Genomic DNA, 16,146 nt, shown 5'->3' with positions numbered 1-16,146 from the left:
GACTCTATTAGTTGCCTCTAAAGTTCCTCATTTGTATTGGGTTGAATCCTTCTCTACTGCAGTCTATCTGATAAATCGCCTGCCTATTTCCAGCTTGAATAAGTCTCAATGGGAAATTTTATTCAACTTTATCCTCGATTACTCCAAGTTGAAGGTTTTTGGTTGCTCATGTTATCCCTGGTTAAAGCCATATATTCAATCTAAGTTAGAAGGGAAGAGTACAAAATGTGTATTTTTGGGCTATAGTTTGCAGCACAAGGGCTATCGGTGTCTTAATCCTACTACTCAAAGAATATATATCTCCCGCCATGTCCAATTCAATGAAAACCAGTTCCCATTTCTTAATTTTTCATCTGTGGTAGTTTCTCAGGACTCTCAACCTCCACCTTCCCCTATTGATTTGCACTTCTCTATTCCACATAGACCTATTTCATCTTCTCAGGACTCCATTTCTTCTCTACATCCTCCGGTTCAATCCACTGCCCCTTCCACTGAGCATGTTTTTTCCCCACCATCATCCTCCAATTATGTATCAAATTCTACAGCTCATAATACCCATCCTATGCTTACTCGCTCAAAGGCTGGTATCTTTAAACTAAAAGCCTATTCTGCCACAAAACATCCTTTACCTGTTGATGTTGATTTTGTTCATTCCACATACTTACAAGCCTCAAAGTATGCACACTGGAGACAAGCTATGCAGGAAGAGTTTAATGCTCTTCAACTCACTGGTACTTGGCACTTGGTACCCCACTCTCCGTCTCAGAACATTGTTGGCTGTAAATGGGTGTTCAGAATTAAGAGAAAACCTGATGGTACAGTGGACAGGTATAAGGCTCGGTTAGTGGCCAAAGGATTTCATCAAAAAGAGGGTGTTGACTATCAAGATACTTTCAGTCCAGTAGCTAAGCTAGTCACAATTCATGTTTTATTAACCTTGGTTGTTCAATATGACTGGTTTCTCCATCAATTGGACATTAGCAATGCCTTTTTACATGGAGATCTCAAGGAAGATGTTTTTATGACTTAGCCCCCTGGTTTCATTGATTCCAATCTTCCTAGTCATGTCTGCCAAGTCAAGAAATCTCTATATGGTTTAAAACAAGCCCCCAGGGCTTGGTTTGATAAACTGTTCCAAGTCATGTGCACACTTGGGTTTAAGCAGTCCTCATCTGATGCTTCTCTCTTTGTTCTTCACGGTTCAGCTCCTGTTATTGTTTTGGTCTATGTCGATGACATTTTTGTCACCGGGCCAAATGCCATTTTCTGCCAACAATTCATTCACCAACTTAGCCAAGCATTTCCTGTTAAGGATCTGGGACCTCTTCATTATTTTTTGGGTTTGGAGGTGCAAAGAAATTCTGAAGGCCTCTTCATGCATCCAAGTAAATACTCTCTTGATCTTCTTAACAAGGCAAATATGGCAGGTGCCAAGCCTTGTGTCACTCCTCTTGGTACCACTAAACTTGATCACAGTGGTCCTTTACTCTCTAACCCCACTGAATATAGATCTATAGTAGGTGGTTTACAGTATCTTACTCGGACCAGACCTAATCTATCCTTTGCTGTAAACCAAGTTTGTCAGTTCATGCATTCACCACGGGCACAACACATGCAAGCTGTCAAACGAATTCTCTGGTTGCTCAAAGGCACACTTACATAAGGTCTTTGGTTTAAAAAAGGTTCTCTTGCCCTCACTGCTTATTCTGATGCTGACTGGGCTGGTTTTACTTTTGATAGAAGATCTACTACTGGCTTATGTGTTTTTCTGTGTCCCAATCTGATCAGTTGGAATGCTAAAAGGCAACCCACTGTTGCCAGGTCCTCCACAGAAGCTGAATATCGAGCTTTAGCACATACTGCAGCTGAAATCACCTGGATTTGCAAAGTGTTTTTTGATATCAACTTTCATTTGTCTACTGTTCCAACTCTTTGGTGTGATAACATTTCAACAATTTCTCTTGCCTCCAATCCTGTGTTTCATGCTCGGACAAAGCATGTAGAAGTGGATTAACATTACATTCGGGAGTTAGTATTGGCACATTTGATTAAAGTTTTTTATGTCTCCAGCCAAGATCAATTAGCTGATATTCACACCAAATCCCTTTCAAAACACAGATTCTATTTTCTGCAATCCAAGCTTCCTCTTGGCACTTTTCCTGTCCCAAGTCTCAGCTTGAGGGGGTGTAAAGAGTCTAGTAGTAATTGTATAGTTGGAGTCAGTTAGACAAGGGTAAATGTGTAATTAGTTGCTGTATGTTGAGGTCAATTATGTCAATAGAATTATATCTATATATACTGATGTAAATGTATTGTTTAGCAAGAAAGTGAAATGAGAAGAAGATAATTTTTACATCTCTGAGTTCTCTGAAAGTTAAGATTCAATAGAAGTAAGAGTGGAGAAATAGAGGGCAGATGAGAACGAAAAATGGGGAGAGAGAGAGAAGAGATGGGGTGTCGCCGGTAAAATAGTCGGCCAACGATGGGGTGGGTAATTGCCATTTGGTGGGTTTGTACACCCTGATGGCGGTAATTCAAAAGTTTTGTTGGATAAAAATTCTAATTTGGATTTTTAAATTGATTTTTATTTATATTCTGAAAAATAAAATTTAAGGATTGAGTCATTTAAAAGATAATATCTAAGGTGTCAAATGCTAATAGATGGGGAACAACAAGTGTCATGTGTACCCGGCTCTTGGAAAAATTTCTCATGGAGAAGGTGAATGTTGGTAGATAGATTTTTCAGTGTGACTGGTACACCAAGTGTCACTAAACAAATAGTGGGATATGTGTGCTAAAAAGTTAATAACTTAAAAAATAAAATTTCACATCATTCTTATTAAAACACATAGGGGGCGTTTGTTGCGCCGGACTATCTCGGACTGGACTAGCTTCAAGGACTAAGCTGGATTGGCTTAGACTAGACTAAGCTGGATTAACTTAGTGAAGCGTTTGGTGCAGTGTCGGACTAAATCACGGACTCAATTATTTTTGTAGATCAAATATTTTTCTATCATTTTTTAATTCATTTTTTTAATAATTTATTATTATTATACACACTTTTTTAATTTGACTCCCTCTCTCCCCTGTCTATCTACTTCTCTTCTTTCTTTCTTTCATACGTTTCCTGTTCTTGGCATGCCAGATTGCTCCCATTCCCATTAAAAATCAAACTCAGAAAAATCAAACCCATACTTTCTCTTCATTTCATTTTCTTTCTCTTCAATTCAAACCTTCTCTTCTTTTAATTTATTTCTCTTCAAATCAAACACAGAAAAATCCCAATTTTTTTTTTCAATTTACAGAGGCGTCGTCAATTTTTGCAAATCGACGTCAATCGCTCTTGCAGAAGAAAGCAACACACTTGCCGGCGCATCTTCCTAGCGGAGCACTTGAGGCCTCGAGGAGGACGCCATGGTAGGTGCTCAAAATTAAACCCACACCGCCAAATCAATTGAAGTTTTCCTGCAGCGGCAGTCGTCGTCCTCCCTAGGCTTACGGTGATAGCCTGGCTATGGTGACGGCGCCGGAGAAGAAGGTGGAGCGCAGAGGGACTGGGTGTCTGGGTTTAGCAAGCAAAAATTGGGAATTGGACGTAGGCCTCATTTCCTTTCTAGTCCCTGTTAATACCAAGCGAAAGCTTGGGATTAGATAAACGGCTTTAGTGAAGTGCGGCGGGACTCGTAGTCGAGGCGAGTCCCACTTATGTTAGTCCAACAACTTACCAAACATGGGATTATAGTCTTGCTTAAGACAGTCCAAGCCAGTCCCTCTTAAGGAGGTGCAACAAACGCCCCCATAATGTACTACTTGTATTCCCGTCATAACTAAAAATTTCTATGTTGGTTGTGTATATAATTAAGGGCACCTACCTCACAATTTGAGTAAATATCAAGCTTTCTTTAAAGTTTCAATTATGTAGCTCCCTTCTCATTCCCTCACCCACGTGTCCTCTCTTCCTCTTCGTTGTCAAATTTCATATCTATATCAATTTGGTGTGGGAAATCCGACATTAGAGGTCTAACGATTCAAATTACGATTTAACTTCTAATTACGTTGAGATTCTTTTGGATAAAATCGTACCTCTTGAGCCATATATAATTAAATTGAGGACAATATCGATGTTCGACAATTCGACTCTTTATTTTACAATTTAACATTCAGAATATCTCATATTCCAAAAACACCCTCATGGTCCGGAGTCCGAATGACTTAAAAAACATCTCCTCCTCCCAATTTTAGCTGTTCATATATGTTCATGTTGTACTGCATCATAGTGCTTGTGTGATGGTGACAAGTGACACTGTGACACCCAATTTTAGGTAGCCCATGCTGTCCTCCTTCATTATATTTTGTTACCTAATTTTTTAAAATTCGAACAATCGAACTTGCCTGCCTCCACTCTCTCACATGCATGATACTGCTATGATTTAGAGCATTTCTAATGAGAAAATGAATTTGGCAAATTATTATTTCATTGTTTATTTATTTTTTGAATTTTTTTTCAGTGTATTTGAAACATGATGCGGAAGATCATATGACATCGTATAATTGAAAGAACACTTGAAAAGAAAAAGTTTCCCCAATTGCATAATAATATATAACGTGTTGCCTCGCATTCCAAACACACTTAAATATTTTATTATAAAAAAATATAAGTAGGCCGATTTATCTGCTCATGATATTGTAGGTAGAGAGTAACAAAATTTACAAACTCAATTACTTATGCTATTGAAATTAGATTTTATTTACGTAACTCAGTCAAAATAAGTCTTTCCTCAATTGCCTCCAAAAGATGGTGCCTATTCAAATATTCAGAAATGGTCAGAAATTCGAAACTATGCCGTAGAAGTTGCTACCGTTTCACTCAATCAAGGCAGAGACATCACATGACCAAACAAACACGCAATAGCTTTGGTCGGTCAAAGTCTTGCGAAGGGTGATGGAAATGTTTACTATCGAAATCTCTTACAAAAATGTACGATATGACTCATTTCACTAATGATCGTAGTATGTACGTGTAAGAGTTGTCTTAATTAAATTAAGTGATAGAAATTAATGTTTGAATTACTCTTTTATGTAAATCATTTGGGCGACGAACATATAATTGCTAGTAAATTGTAAGATTTAATCTTATTTTTTATTTTTTTTAATATAGAAAATATTGTTTGTTAAAAAAAATATTACTCTCTTATATGACATTTTTTTCCTTCGAATTTGGGGTGGGTTTCAGCAAACCCCCACACCTTAATTATGTCTCTAATGACCATGTTAGCGTGATCAATATGATGACATCTGAGATTTTCTGGAACAACTCCAACTTCATACTTGATAGCATGATATGAATATTACTAAAAGTGGTGGTGGCACCTAATTTACAGGAGATTTTTCTCTTCTAAATAAGATTTACACTTATCGACATCACCCTTAAAGTACACTATTTATCCGATAATAAACTTTTCACATGATATCTTTGATTACAAGAAATTTCTCTCTTAATTTACCCTCCGAACAAAAAATACTTTGTCTATGCATATGTTATGCAGAAACCCAAAAAAAAGGTTCTAGTACATGTTCATAGAGCTACTGCTCACGACCCGACTAACGCTTAGCGCTTTTTAGAACTTTTATCTTACCAATCAAGCATTAAATCGTTTTCTAAACCTTTTCTCAGAATAAAATAGAAAGAAAACAAAAAACAAAAAACAATTCCAAGCATGTTGCTTGAGGGGGAAGGTCACATGCAAAAGTTGTTACATTTTCGTAGGACTCATCTGATCACATGTGCTCACGCCCTTTGTTTAAACAGATAAGCATTGCATTATTGTGCACGATCAAACCTTATAAACAAAGATTCTGACATCCCTTTGAGTCATACAAGAACTGCATTATTGTGTATGTGAGCCTAATCATGCACGCCTAATTAATACGACATGCATTCATAGTTGGAAGAAAGTTGCATTGGTTAAGCCACATATAGGTGAAATTTTATTTTTTAAGCTATTAATTTTTTAGCACACATATCCCATCATTTGTATAGTGACATGTGATGTACCGTCCTGTGTACCGGTCACACTGAAAAATCTCTCCACATATAGTTAAGTTTGATAGCAACTCTTGATTCAATGAATTTGGCTTTGTAATTCTGTACAAATATCATGTCACCGATGCCCCTACAGTCATCATTGATTTGTATATAACTATGTGCTTATTTATCTCATCACGTGATTTGCTACAACATGTTTGTCCTTTCATTGGTTGTATATAACTACTATGCCTCATTCATGCAATCAGAAGAATAGACTCATGAGTACACAGGGGTAGACAATGGTAGAGCTAGGATTTTAGGTTAGAAGGGGCCTCTCACAACTGTTAAAAAAAAAAACGCCGCAACACCAATGACAATGGCAGCTGAAACAATGCTGCAACATGCTCGAAAATCCCTCTATCACGCTTGCGAAGCCATTGTCTCATGCATCCATCATCTCGTCATCCTCTCAACCATTACTTTGATGCTCATTTTGATGTTTGTTTGCTCGGTGACAACGGTGTTGATTTTTCAATTCCACTCCATTTCATCAGTACATTTTGACCAATTGGGAGACATGTTAATTGGCGAAGAAAAACCTAATAGAAATAACTAACGAGAACACGAAAATTGCACATGGATGGAAGCAAAATTCAAATATGTCAACAACTACCAGAACCATGTGAAAAAGATTAAAAGAAACAGCTTTCTCGCCTACATCCTCTCTCTCCCTCTGGTTGAGGTCCCAATCCCCTGAAAAATCTTTGGAAATCAGAAGGATAATTATAATTTATTTCTCTATAAAAAAAATATCAAGGTAGGCCTGAGACCATTTTGGTCCCTTCATGGCTCCGCCCTTGGGTAGATCCAGCTTCAGACTCCCCCCCCCCAAAAAAAAAAACCCCAAAGCTCAGAAAAACTCCATGGAAGAGCTGAGTCCTGCCCTTTGAAAATCTGAGATGCCTTTGAAAGCTGTCCTCCAACTGTTTGACAAATAGCCTTTATGAGAATTGGCCAGGGTAGCTGCTAGCCGCATGCCTATGTATGCGTTGCTATGGGCATCTTTTGAACGACTCATTTGACATATGTTAGCATCTGTTAGCATGCTCGTTCAAAAGCTATCGACATGTTCATTCAGAAACTATTGGTACTTTCTACAGGTGTGCAGTATGACTTGAAAATGACTTTAGGCATACCAAAACTCGATGAAATGTCAATTTGCATGCTATATTTAGTCCAAAAAAAATTTACGCCCTGCTCACCCTCTTTTTTACTGACCTCCAAATCATATTTTCTGCACCCACCACTGCAACGGAAAACCCCAAGAATCTCTACCCTACAAATTTAATTTTGAATTTAGGGTTTAGGACAGAAATGCATATGCAACCGAATATTGCGCAGGATTGACAATGAATTTGGACCCTAAGTTATTGGATCGATCTAATACAGAAATGCATGCATGGAATAGTATCAGTAACAGAGGCTAGATATGTGTGTGTCTCACATTTTGATACAGGGCATATATACGTGCTTCCAACTAAGTACAATTTTCGCAAAGCCCGCATGGAGGGTGCTTAGGGTGCTTCCACGTTCCAACCAGGGCAAGAAGAGAATGCACATGCAGTTCCCTTTTTTGGTTTAAGCACATTCTTCCAAAGAGATTCTTGCATATCTTTGGAGTTACGCGATGAGTGATATACTCACTCGAAGATATACTCTAGTCCCAGACGAGCATTTTTCTCATTTCTTTGGCTACACATCTTTGAACCAACATGATTGGCGCTAGCCATGTCAAACCATGCCAAACTACATTGCTTGATGTTAAGTTTTTTATCCCTAAAAGAAAAATAGCATTGGCCCGAAATTTTGTTGATTCAATATTAAAGGGATTAGCTTCAAAGCAAGCAAGTATCCCATTTTAATGCAACCAGCATACATATGGGCCAATGTAGGAACACTGTCACCATATATGATCTCTTTTATATATCTCTCTTTTTCTCTATTCTTTTGCTCTAGAATACGAGAGTCTTATACGATAAATACATAGTTCGTACGGAAGCCCCGTCATTTTGTTTTTATACAGCGAATCGGGATTCCAGCTAAAAAGGGGCACACATTCTAGAGTTAGCGAAAGAAATTTTGTGACAATGATACGATATTCTACTTTCTAATTTTGAATCACATAGTCGCACAGATGTGAGTATGGCATACCATTCTTCTTCCAAAACCCTAAAAACAAAAAGGAAAAGAGCAGCATATAATAATAGAACAACAACATATAGTTGCCATACAAAATGACAGAGTGGAACAATACACCAAGTCATGGGGTGTGTGTATGGAGAGACATGTTTCATTGTTCTCCGGGAAGAGGCTTCAGCTGTCGGAATCTTTGTTTTCTGAGATTCTTGGAACTACATATTATATACTATGTAGATGTTGCCTGGTGTGCCAGTGCACTTTGCCCTAATATTCATCACCTTCTTTTGACCTAACTCGATCTTCCACGCATATTCCATTTCCACCAATTCCTCCACCATCATCTTAATAATGCCAAAATTTAATATAGTTAATAATCACACAGTTCTTAGTTAGTGTCTCAAATGCCGAGAAAAAAAAGAAGGAAAATACCCCAAATCGAGGGCTATATTAAACCCTCAGTCATGTTTTTGGTTTAAAGAAATTGTGATCACTCATAATTCAATCCTAATTCAATAGTAAGTAATTATTTAATTTTTTGTTGTTGTACTTTCTCCTCGATCATTAGATTAAAAGCACGATGGATGACCACAATATTTTTAGATTATAGTCTAAGAAAACGGAACTCATTAAACCATAGCTTGAATAATCTCTCTTTTTGCGTGCACCCGCGCATGCGTGTCTTCCAAGTTCCAAGGTCGGACACACATGCATTTTGATATAGGCCCACAAGCATGTATGTAGGTATGTTACAATACTTGGTCACACGAAGTCCGCTTATGGCTAAGTTTTGATATTTTGTAGGGCTAGCTCTCCATATTTACAGCTCCGAGGAGGAGCGCATGAACTCAGAACTATGATAAAGTCGACTCGAAAACGATGGCTTACATCACTACTTGCATGCTTGTATTGAAGAAATTAACAGTTGGATCACAAGTACACTCTGAAAATTTAAGTATCCCTGGTCCCCTACCGCGATGGGATATATTATATAGAATCTTGCAAGATAGTTGTAGAATGTGAGTACTCGATCGATCAACATAATGCAACTAATCAACTGGTGGTTCATATCTTGCCATCATCCAGCACGATTGATCGAGCGTTATAGAAAACCTCATGGTCTTTTTTTTTCTTCACTGTAGACTGTAATTTTGAGCCAGGAGATGGATAAATAAACACATCTCATCACATGGTGGGCGGAGAAAGGGTGAAAACTGCAATTACAATAACAATATGACAAATGGAAATTTAAATTACTGAAGAAGGAATACAGATGAACTCGATGAAGGGTCATGTGATTCTACTTTATTGAGACAGAAGAATCTATCAGGAAATGGGGAGAGTAATACAAAATACATGTTACATGATGTACAATTACTCGATGCGTGTTGGTGTTGGTTTGCACGTTCATCCAACCAGTTCAGGAGCTCAAACAAATCAATAGAGAAACAATTTTTCCCTATATGGTACATGCTAATGCTATACACGAAAACTTGTAAAATATAAGCTTCTTCGTTTTCATACGGACCGACAATTGAAGTCAGGAATCAATACTATCACTGTTGTATTGCCGGGCGATTTTGCTTCCCACTCTTCTTCAGAGATATCTGCATCGACATCCCACACGAAATGAGAAGTTACTACCGTTAGAGGTTTGTGACAGGTGAATTTACTTGGATTAGTGCCATGGAAAGAATTCAGGACTAGTTACTAACACCCTAGCAACTAAATAATACTTATATAGCAACCGAAGCGCACAACAAGGTGAACGCTCAGTTTGGATTACCAAGAGAAGATCCTCATCAGTACCAAAGGATTTGCGGGCTTCTTCTAAGCATGTTGATGAGATCCTCTCGTTTTTCCTGCACATTTTATCAGAGTGTACACTTCTATAAACTAAAAGAAATTGGAAACACAATCAAAAGTGTAGCGCAGATGCGTGTGTAAATTTCAAATCGAAGACTATTGACATAAAAAATCAAAATTCATTGAGGGGCATGCTTACTCACCAGGAATGGGTATGGATGGTATGGGTCTCATTCCCATTCCTGACATATCCTGCGTTTACTATCACACAAGGAATAAGAAATGAGTGGCCCCACATTAAAATCATTTTTCCCATGCCTAATCAACCAGGTATCATATCGTAAGGGGGGGTAGTTTATCCTTTACCTGAACAACCACGTCTTTCCCCACTCTATGTAAGGAAACATGTGATGGATGATAATGGATGATAATGACCATCTGGTTTGACTTCTTCAGCACTATCAGCTATATGCAAGCATAATGCAGCCTTTCCGAGTAACGTTTGCAGTCTTAATGTATATCGGATCTTCTTAACTATTCTTATGGTGGAGTACCACTCACTCAAGTTGCTAGACTTTAAACCCAATAGTAGGAAAGTGATATGATCATGAACTTGGTGTAAATAATAAAATTAATTAACATAGGTTTATGTGATGTTGGATTGGAAATCATGATGAACTTAAGACTTAAGAAATCACGAAAGCCAGATTATCATAGGATGCCTCTCTAAGAGTATTGACAAACTTAAACTTCTCATATGCTGGGTTTTCATAACTCATCACTCAAATCTTTCTAGTCAGTATAACTTATTAGTCAAGGCAGGAAGTGTCTACTTTTGACGTCTCTCTTATTTCATTGGAATTTGTTAGCATGTCATACTCATGAAACTCCACTAATTTCAAGAAATTGTTGGAGCCGGGTAATCTCCAAATTGATGTGTCTGTCATCATGCTTTATACTCAGCGAGAAAGTTAAACACGAATGTAGATGACCCAAAGGCATCAATAGAAGATAAGGTAACAGCTTTTCTTCTTCTTTCCCAAAAAAGAAGGGAAGGAAAAAAAAACCTGAAATGAAGATAATACCTTGAACAGGCCGGATCTCTAATTTCAAACTCATCCGTGGTAGTGTCATACCCACATATGACAACATAGTGACCTACAAAAAACCAAAAACAATAGCATTAATCAGTAATCCATTCAGGACGTGCATAAACAGGCAAACTTCTCAAGGATGTGACTGGGAGCAGAAGTGAATAATCCGGACGTGCATAAAGATACTTCATTCCAGCATAGAGCAAGCCTTTAAGTTTATTTAATATGATTCCATAAATTGTTAATTCAGAAGAACTGGGGAAATCATGTTAAAGAAATATCTTATGAGGAATTAACTCATAGCTAACCACCGTTCTCACTTTTTGGAAATGGAATGACATTAACATGAATTACAGGCCTATGTTATCATGGTTCTGAACAGAAGAGGTCAGCCAACCTGTCTTGCTAAGCAATAAATAAAATGTGCAGAAAGATGCTTACAATCTCCAGGATGACATTGGTGCAAAAGTAAATTTTGAAGTTAAGCTAAAACAAGCATAAGCTTGTCCTTTTACATGTATCTATGTCCTTTTTTATTTCTTTTGCTGAACTAATACATATACAGCATAGATATCTCCCCCTAGAAAGCACAATCTGTCGTACTCAGTACTGAGTGGCGGAAAACTTTTAGTTCAGAATAGAACAGCACCAGGGTAACTAAAAGTAACAGTCCTGCACAACCAAAGTAACAGTCCTACCTGTGTAACCAGAGTTGCTTCCACAAAAGTCTGAGACAAAAACATCGTCTAGATGAGACCTACTGTGACACAATTTTGACAGAAATATTTACCATTAGCCCAGTATTTACAATTGATCATGTATGTCATATATTATTGCAAGCAGTAAAGGAAAGTTCTCAATCAAGGGGGAAGAAAGAAAGAAGGGTAAGTGAGAAATTTGAACCTCAATTTATACTGATCAACCAAAACAATGGCAATGTATTTCCCGGACAAAATTGAGAAACAAATTTCTTGTCGACTGATTGATCTGCGCTGTAAACAAAAGAAGGAAGGTTTATTGCCTTGTCCTAAGAAAATTATAAGTAAAAAGGATGTCTGGCTCTTAATTTGGGAAGAGAGAACCAAGAACTGAAATTAGCAGATAGCAATTATACCTGTATATTCATTCCACCTTCCAGTGCTTTTTGAAATAGATTATTGACTCGCTCCAGATCATTAGGTAATTGCTCCTGCAGAATAAATATAATTAATTGAAATTTTTATGTGCATCCAGATGTGAAAAGACAAGCTCACAAGTACATGAACTAAGAATAGTGAAACTACAATCTTTATATCCAAAACTAGATTTCTTTTCAAAATAAAATAAAATAACCAACTTCTCATTTCTTTTACAGATACCAAACACATTAAGTAGCATTCATGATCATGCAGTTTAGGTGCCACTCATTGCTAAATAATCAAAGTTCGGCTAATGCCAGGAAATTGTGACAGACGATGTTCTTGTTTATATGCAGTTTGGGTCCTCGCTCTCATATGATATATGCATCTATAATTGATAGACAATTAGGCTAAGATGTGCATCTGGATCTAGCAAACAACCAATATGGTCTAGTTCATACTAACCAGCATGAAAATACTGTCAGTTAACACTTATCTATGTTAATAGTATGAAATCACCTTGTAAAATTTCTCCCCTGAATAACTTGGGTTTGCTCCAACTGTCACTGTGTAGTAGCAAAAACTAATGGAGAACGTCTGTAATAAAAATGCTAGATCAACAGTCCAAATGCTGCAAACAAGATGTCAGCACTCAGTTATATCAGAAACTTTTCACGGAAGCTCTTATTGAATATGTCACTGATGAATCAAGTATAAGTCTAACTTCAAACGCACGATACTCCATAACTATTCCAACTTCACACAAACAAACCCATAATGCTCCATAGGACCATAGCTATTCCAACTCCACAAAAATAATATTTGTTTGTATGAACAATACAAGAAGTAAATAAAGTCTTATGTTGGTGGAAAAATGAGTGAGAAAAAACGACTAGTGTTTCATGTTACTCACTTCTGTAAATAAGACGTTTAGTGAAAAAATAAACCAATAATACAAGTTAAACTCTAGTGGCTTCAACACTAGATCGAGGACGACGGGCTTTTATTCATCTGCGACTTTTCACCAATCGTCAAACTCAGAACCCTATACACATCAATCAATTTACAAAGAACAACACTCAAAGGAAAGTACATAACAGACCTTCTGTAATAAATATGCTAGATCAACGGTCCAAATGCTGCAAACAATAATATATCACAAATTTTCATATAAGTTTGTATTGCATATGTGACTGATGTATCAAGTATAACTCTAACTGAAACTTTTAGCAACAAGAAGGTATCAAGCATTCATATTACACCCCATACCTATAGTACTCATTTCTGTAACATACTGCATGTCCTTCTGTAAATAAGACCTTCTAGGAAAGAATACATTAATATAGCAACAAAAATTAAAAGCTTCAACACTGAGTCGAGGAAGGGATTTCATTCGTCTACACCTTCTATCCTCACCAATCTCAAAACCCATACTCCTATAAAAACGATAAAATTCTAAAGAACAATACTCAAAAGAAAGTACATAACGGACTAACAAAAGAGGAAATGAAGTTCTAACTCTGTAAAGAAGGGAACACCTAGTTGTGCCACATAGCTGTGCCAATGTCTGAATATCGCAGTTGTCTATGCCAACGGTCCGAAAGACCATCAGAACACAGGCAAGGCCGCAATCCCAAGAATCTTGCTGGTTTATGTGCGGGACCTATAAGCACCAAACACCTAAACAAATTAAAACTAACAAAACGATTTGACGTGTCCACTTGGAATCCATATATTGTTATCAGAGTACAGACTGAAAAATGTTGTAATTTCAATGTAGACAATCAATAAGAAAGGTAGTGACAGAATCTCAATGCACTCACTTCAACAAAGTGCGAGCAGGGCAACGGCTGTTCACATGGGTAGGGTTCTACCATGCCTGAAAGTTCTCCATCTGATACATCTTCATCTTCTGTCTTAAGAATCTTGTTGAATAAAAAATACGAAGGCCACATGTGTGACCCAATTCGATAAGGGTTTTCACTGCCACACTAAATCTCAGATATTTAGATAATCAAAGTGGTTATTTCACTTGGTTATCCCTGTAAAATCTTTAAAGGGTATATATCGGCAACCTGTTGCATTTTGAACATAGGAATATATCAGGTTTACAAACTAAACAACAAAGAGGAACGAGAGATTGATTTCTCCAACCACGAAAAAAATGACGTAATCAAACAATGTGCATTTGCCCCTTGCCAGGGCATGATGCACGAACGACTACTAGAGATTCAGTTAGGCTATTTAGGGCCCACTTAGGACTGCTTCTGTGGGAAGCACTTCTGCTCATAAGCACTTTTTCTATAAGTACTTTTATCAGAACACACATGGAAACTTTTATTAAAGTCCAAGTGCTTCTTAAGTTTTTCGGTAAAACGTATTCAGAAAGCGCCTTTTGCCCTTCCAGAAGCAGTCCCAAACAGTCCCTTAATTCTAAGGAAACTGAGACAGAATCAAGCCGAGTTTGGCCAGTCTCATCCATGAATCAAACCGAGCCGTCAGCATTACCGGAAATTTTAGCCGCGACGCCATTTGCATTCAATTATTCAATTCAAATGGAAAACCAGGGTTTCCGACTTGGAATGAAGCTAAGGGATGCCCACAAGAACGTAGCTTTAAACATTCTGACGAATCCGATGCCAAAACCATAAAATATAACCAATCAATTTCCATAAATTTGATAAAACTTCCAGTTTCCGCAATCAAATTGGCCCAATTACTCGACAAATAGCTCAACATTTACATCTAAATCAAACAAATGAACCATAAAATAAAATAAAATAAAAAGGACCACCAATAATTGAGCTGAATAATTCATCGAAAACAGGACAATAAAGCTCAATACTTTGCAATCCGAGCTATCAAAACCAACGCAACGGTCGGAGGCAAAGAAACCCAGCTACAATTTCAGATCAAAATCCAATTATTTCATAAAACAAATCGAAAAGCGAATGATGAACAAAAAAATAGACATAACCTTTGAGGGAAAAGACGACGGAAGAGGAAAGGATGGCAGAGTTCCAAGGAATCCTTGTCTGCTGGCTATGTCCTTGTTCGACTGGATCCTGCCTGGAAAAACATTCAGATTCTAAATTCCATGTCTTCTCTTTTTCAGCTCTTAAATATTTTTGTGCTTTGTTTTGTTTGCTCAAATTGACAGAAATTTACGGTTGTCGGACTCGCCGCACAAAATATTTCTTGTTTTGGGGATGAGAAATGTTGGGTTTAACAGCAAATTGGCACATGGGTAAGCTATTAAATATCGATGGTATCGGAAATATCGGTAGTTTAAAAATACAGAAATTTCGATGGAAATATCGGGATATTATCGATATCGATAAAAATTGAATAAAAATCACGGAAATTGTAAGAAAAAACTTGGAAATTTTTATTGAAACTTTGCAGGATGTTTATTTAGTCAATTATCTATTAGTTTATCACAAAAAATTGGAAGGAAATGCATTGCATGATAGATATAACTGATTTAAGTTGATTATATAGCGAGCTGGCAAACATTGTGATTGTAGAAAATATGTAGTAATTAATGAAAGAAGTTTAAAGACACCATAATCATTTATATATAATGAATTAGTACAATATTTTACACTTTATACATTGCATGGTAAGATACATGAGTGACCTAGCAAGGTCTAAAATATCGATGATATTGGAAATATCGATGATATTGGAAATATCGGTAGTCCAAAAACATGGAAATTTCGATGGAAATATCGGGATATTATGGATATTTTAGACCATTTGCAGGTGAGAGAGAGAGAGGGAGAGAGAGGGGGAGAGGAGGAAGGAAGAAGGCCCAGTGGGATTTTTGTACTGATGGGTTGGGCTATAATATGAAAGAAATATGGGCTCTGGGTCACTATATTACTTTAGTAAACAGTAATTT

General features: G+C 37.2%; 2 protein-coding genes across 7 annotated transcripts; one reads left to right on the top strand and one right to left on the bottom strand.

Annotated features, from left to right (window-relative positions):
- Window positions 1-1,141: 1,141 nt before the first annotated feature.
- On the top strand, window positions 1,142-2,014 carry LOC126614639 (uncharacterized mitochondrial protein AtMg00810-like). The gene is made up of 2 exons (XM_050282289.1): window positions 1,142-1,580; window positions 1,683-2,014. The coding sequence occupies exons 1-2, from the start codon at window positions 1,142-1,144 to the stop codon at window positions 2,012-2,014; spliced, it is 771 nt and encodes a 256-aa protein (XP_050138246.1).
- Window positions 2,015-9,503: 7,489 nt separating this feature from the next.
- On the bottom strand, window positions 9,504-15,485 carry LOC126595388 (guanylyl cyclase 1-like). Of its 6 annotated transcripts, XR_007614324.1 has the most exons (11): window positions 15,220-15,485; window positions 14,066-14,317; window positions 13,781-13,905; window positions 12,762-12,873; window positions 12,239-12,313; window positions 12,028-12,116; window positions 11,823-11,884; window positions 11,116-11,188; window positions 10,234-10,291; window positions 10,011-10,086; window positions 9,759-9,831 (listed from the first exon to the last, which is right to left on the bottom strand). XR_007614324.1 is itself a non-coding variant. In XM_050261928.1 (10 exons), the coding sequence occupies exons 2-10, from the start codon at window positions 14,195-14,197 to the stop codon at window positions 9,743-9,745; spliced, it is 810 nt and encodes a 269-aa protein (XP_050117885.1). In that variant the 5' UTR covers window positions 14,198-14,317; window positions 15,220-15,485; the 3' UTR covers window positions 9,504-9,742. The 6 variants fall into 6 exon arrangements, 5 of the variants coding, with proteins under 5 accessions (XP_050117885.1, XP_050118576.1, XP_050119283.1 ...); XM_050261928.1 differs by lacking the exon at window positions 10,234-10,291 and having other exon boundaries at window positions 9,504-9,831; window positions 10,034-10,086; XM_050262619.1 differs by lacking the exon at window positions 10,234-10,291 and having other exon boundaries at window positions 9,504-9,831; window positions 10,034-10,086; window positions 11,823-11,881.
- Between the last annotated feature and the right edge of the window lie 661 nt (window positions 15,486-16,146).

The sequence above is a fragment of the Malus sylvestris genome, chromosome 1 (genome assembly GCF_916048215.2).
Source record: "Malus sylvestris chromosome 1, drMalSylv7.2, whole genome shotgun sequence".
NCBI classification, from domain to species: Eukaryota; Viridiplantae; Streptophyta; class Magnoliopsida; order Rosales; family Rosaceae; genus Malus; species Malus sylvestris.
This window is presented reverse-complemented; position numbering and strand designations above follow the sequence as displayed.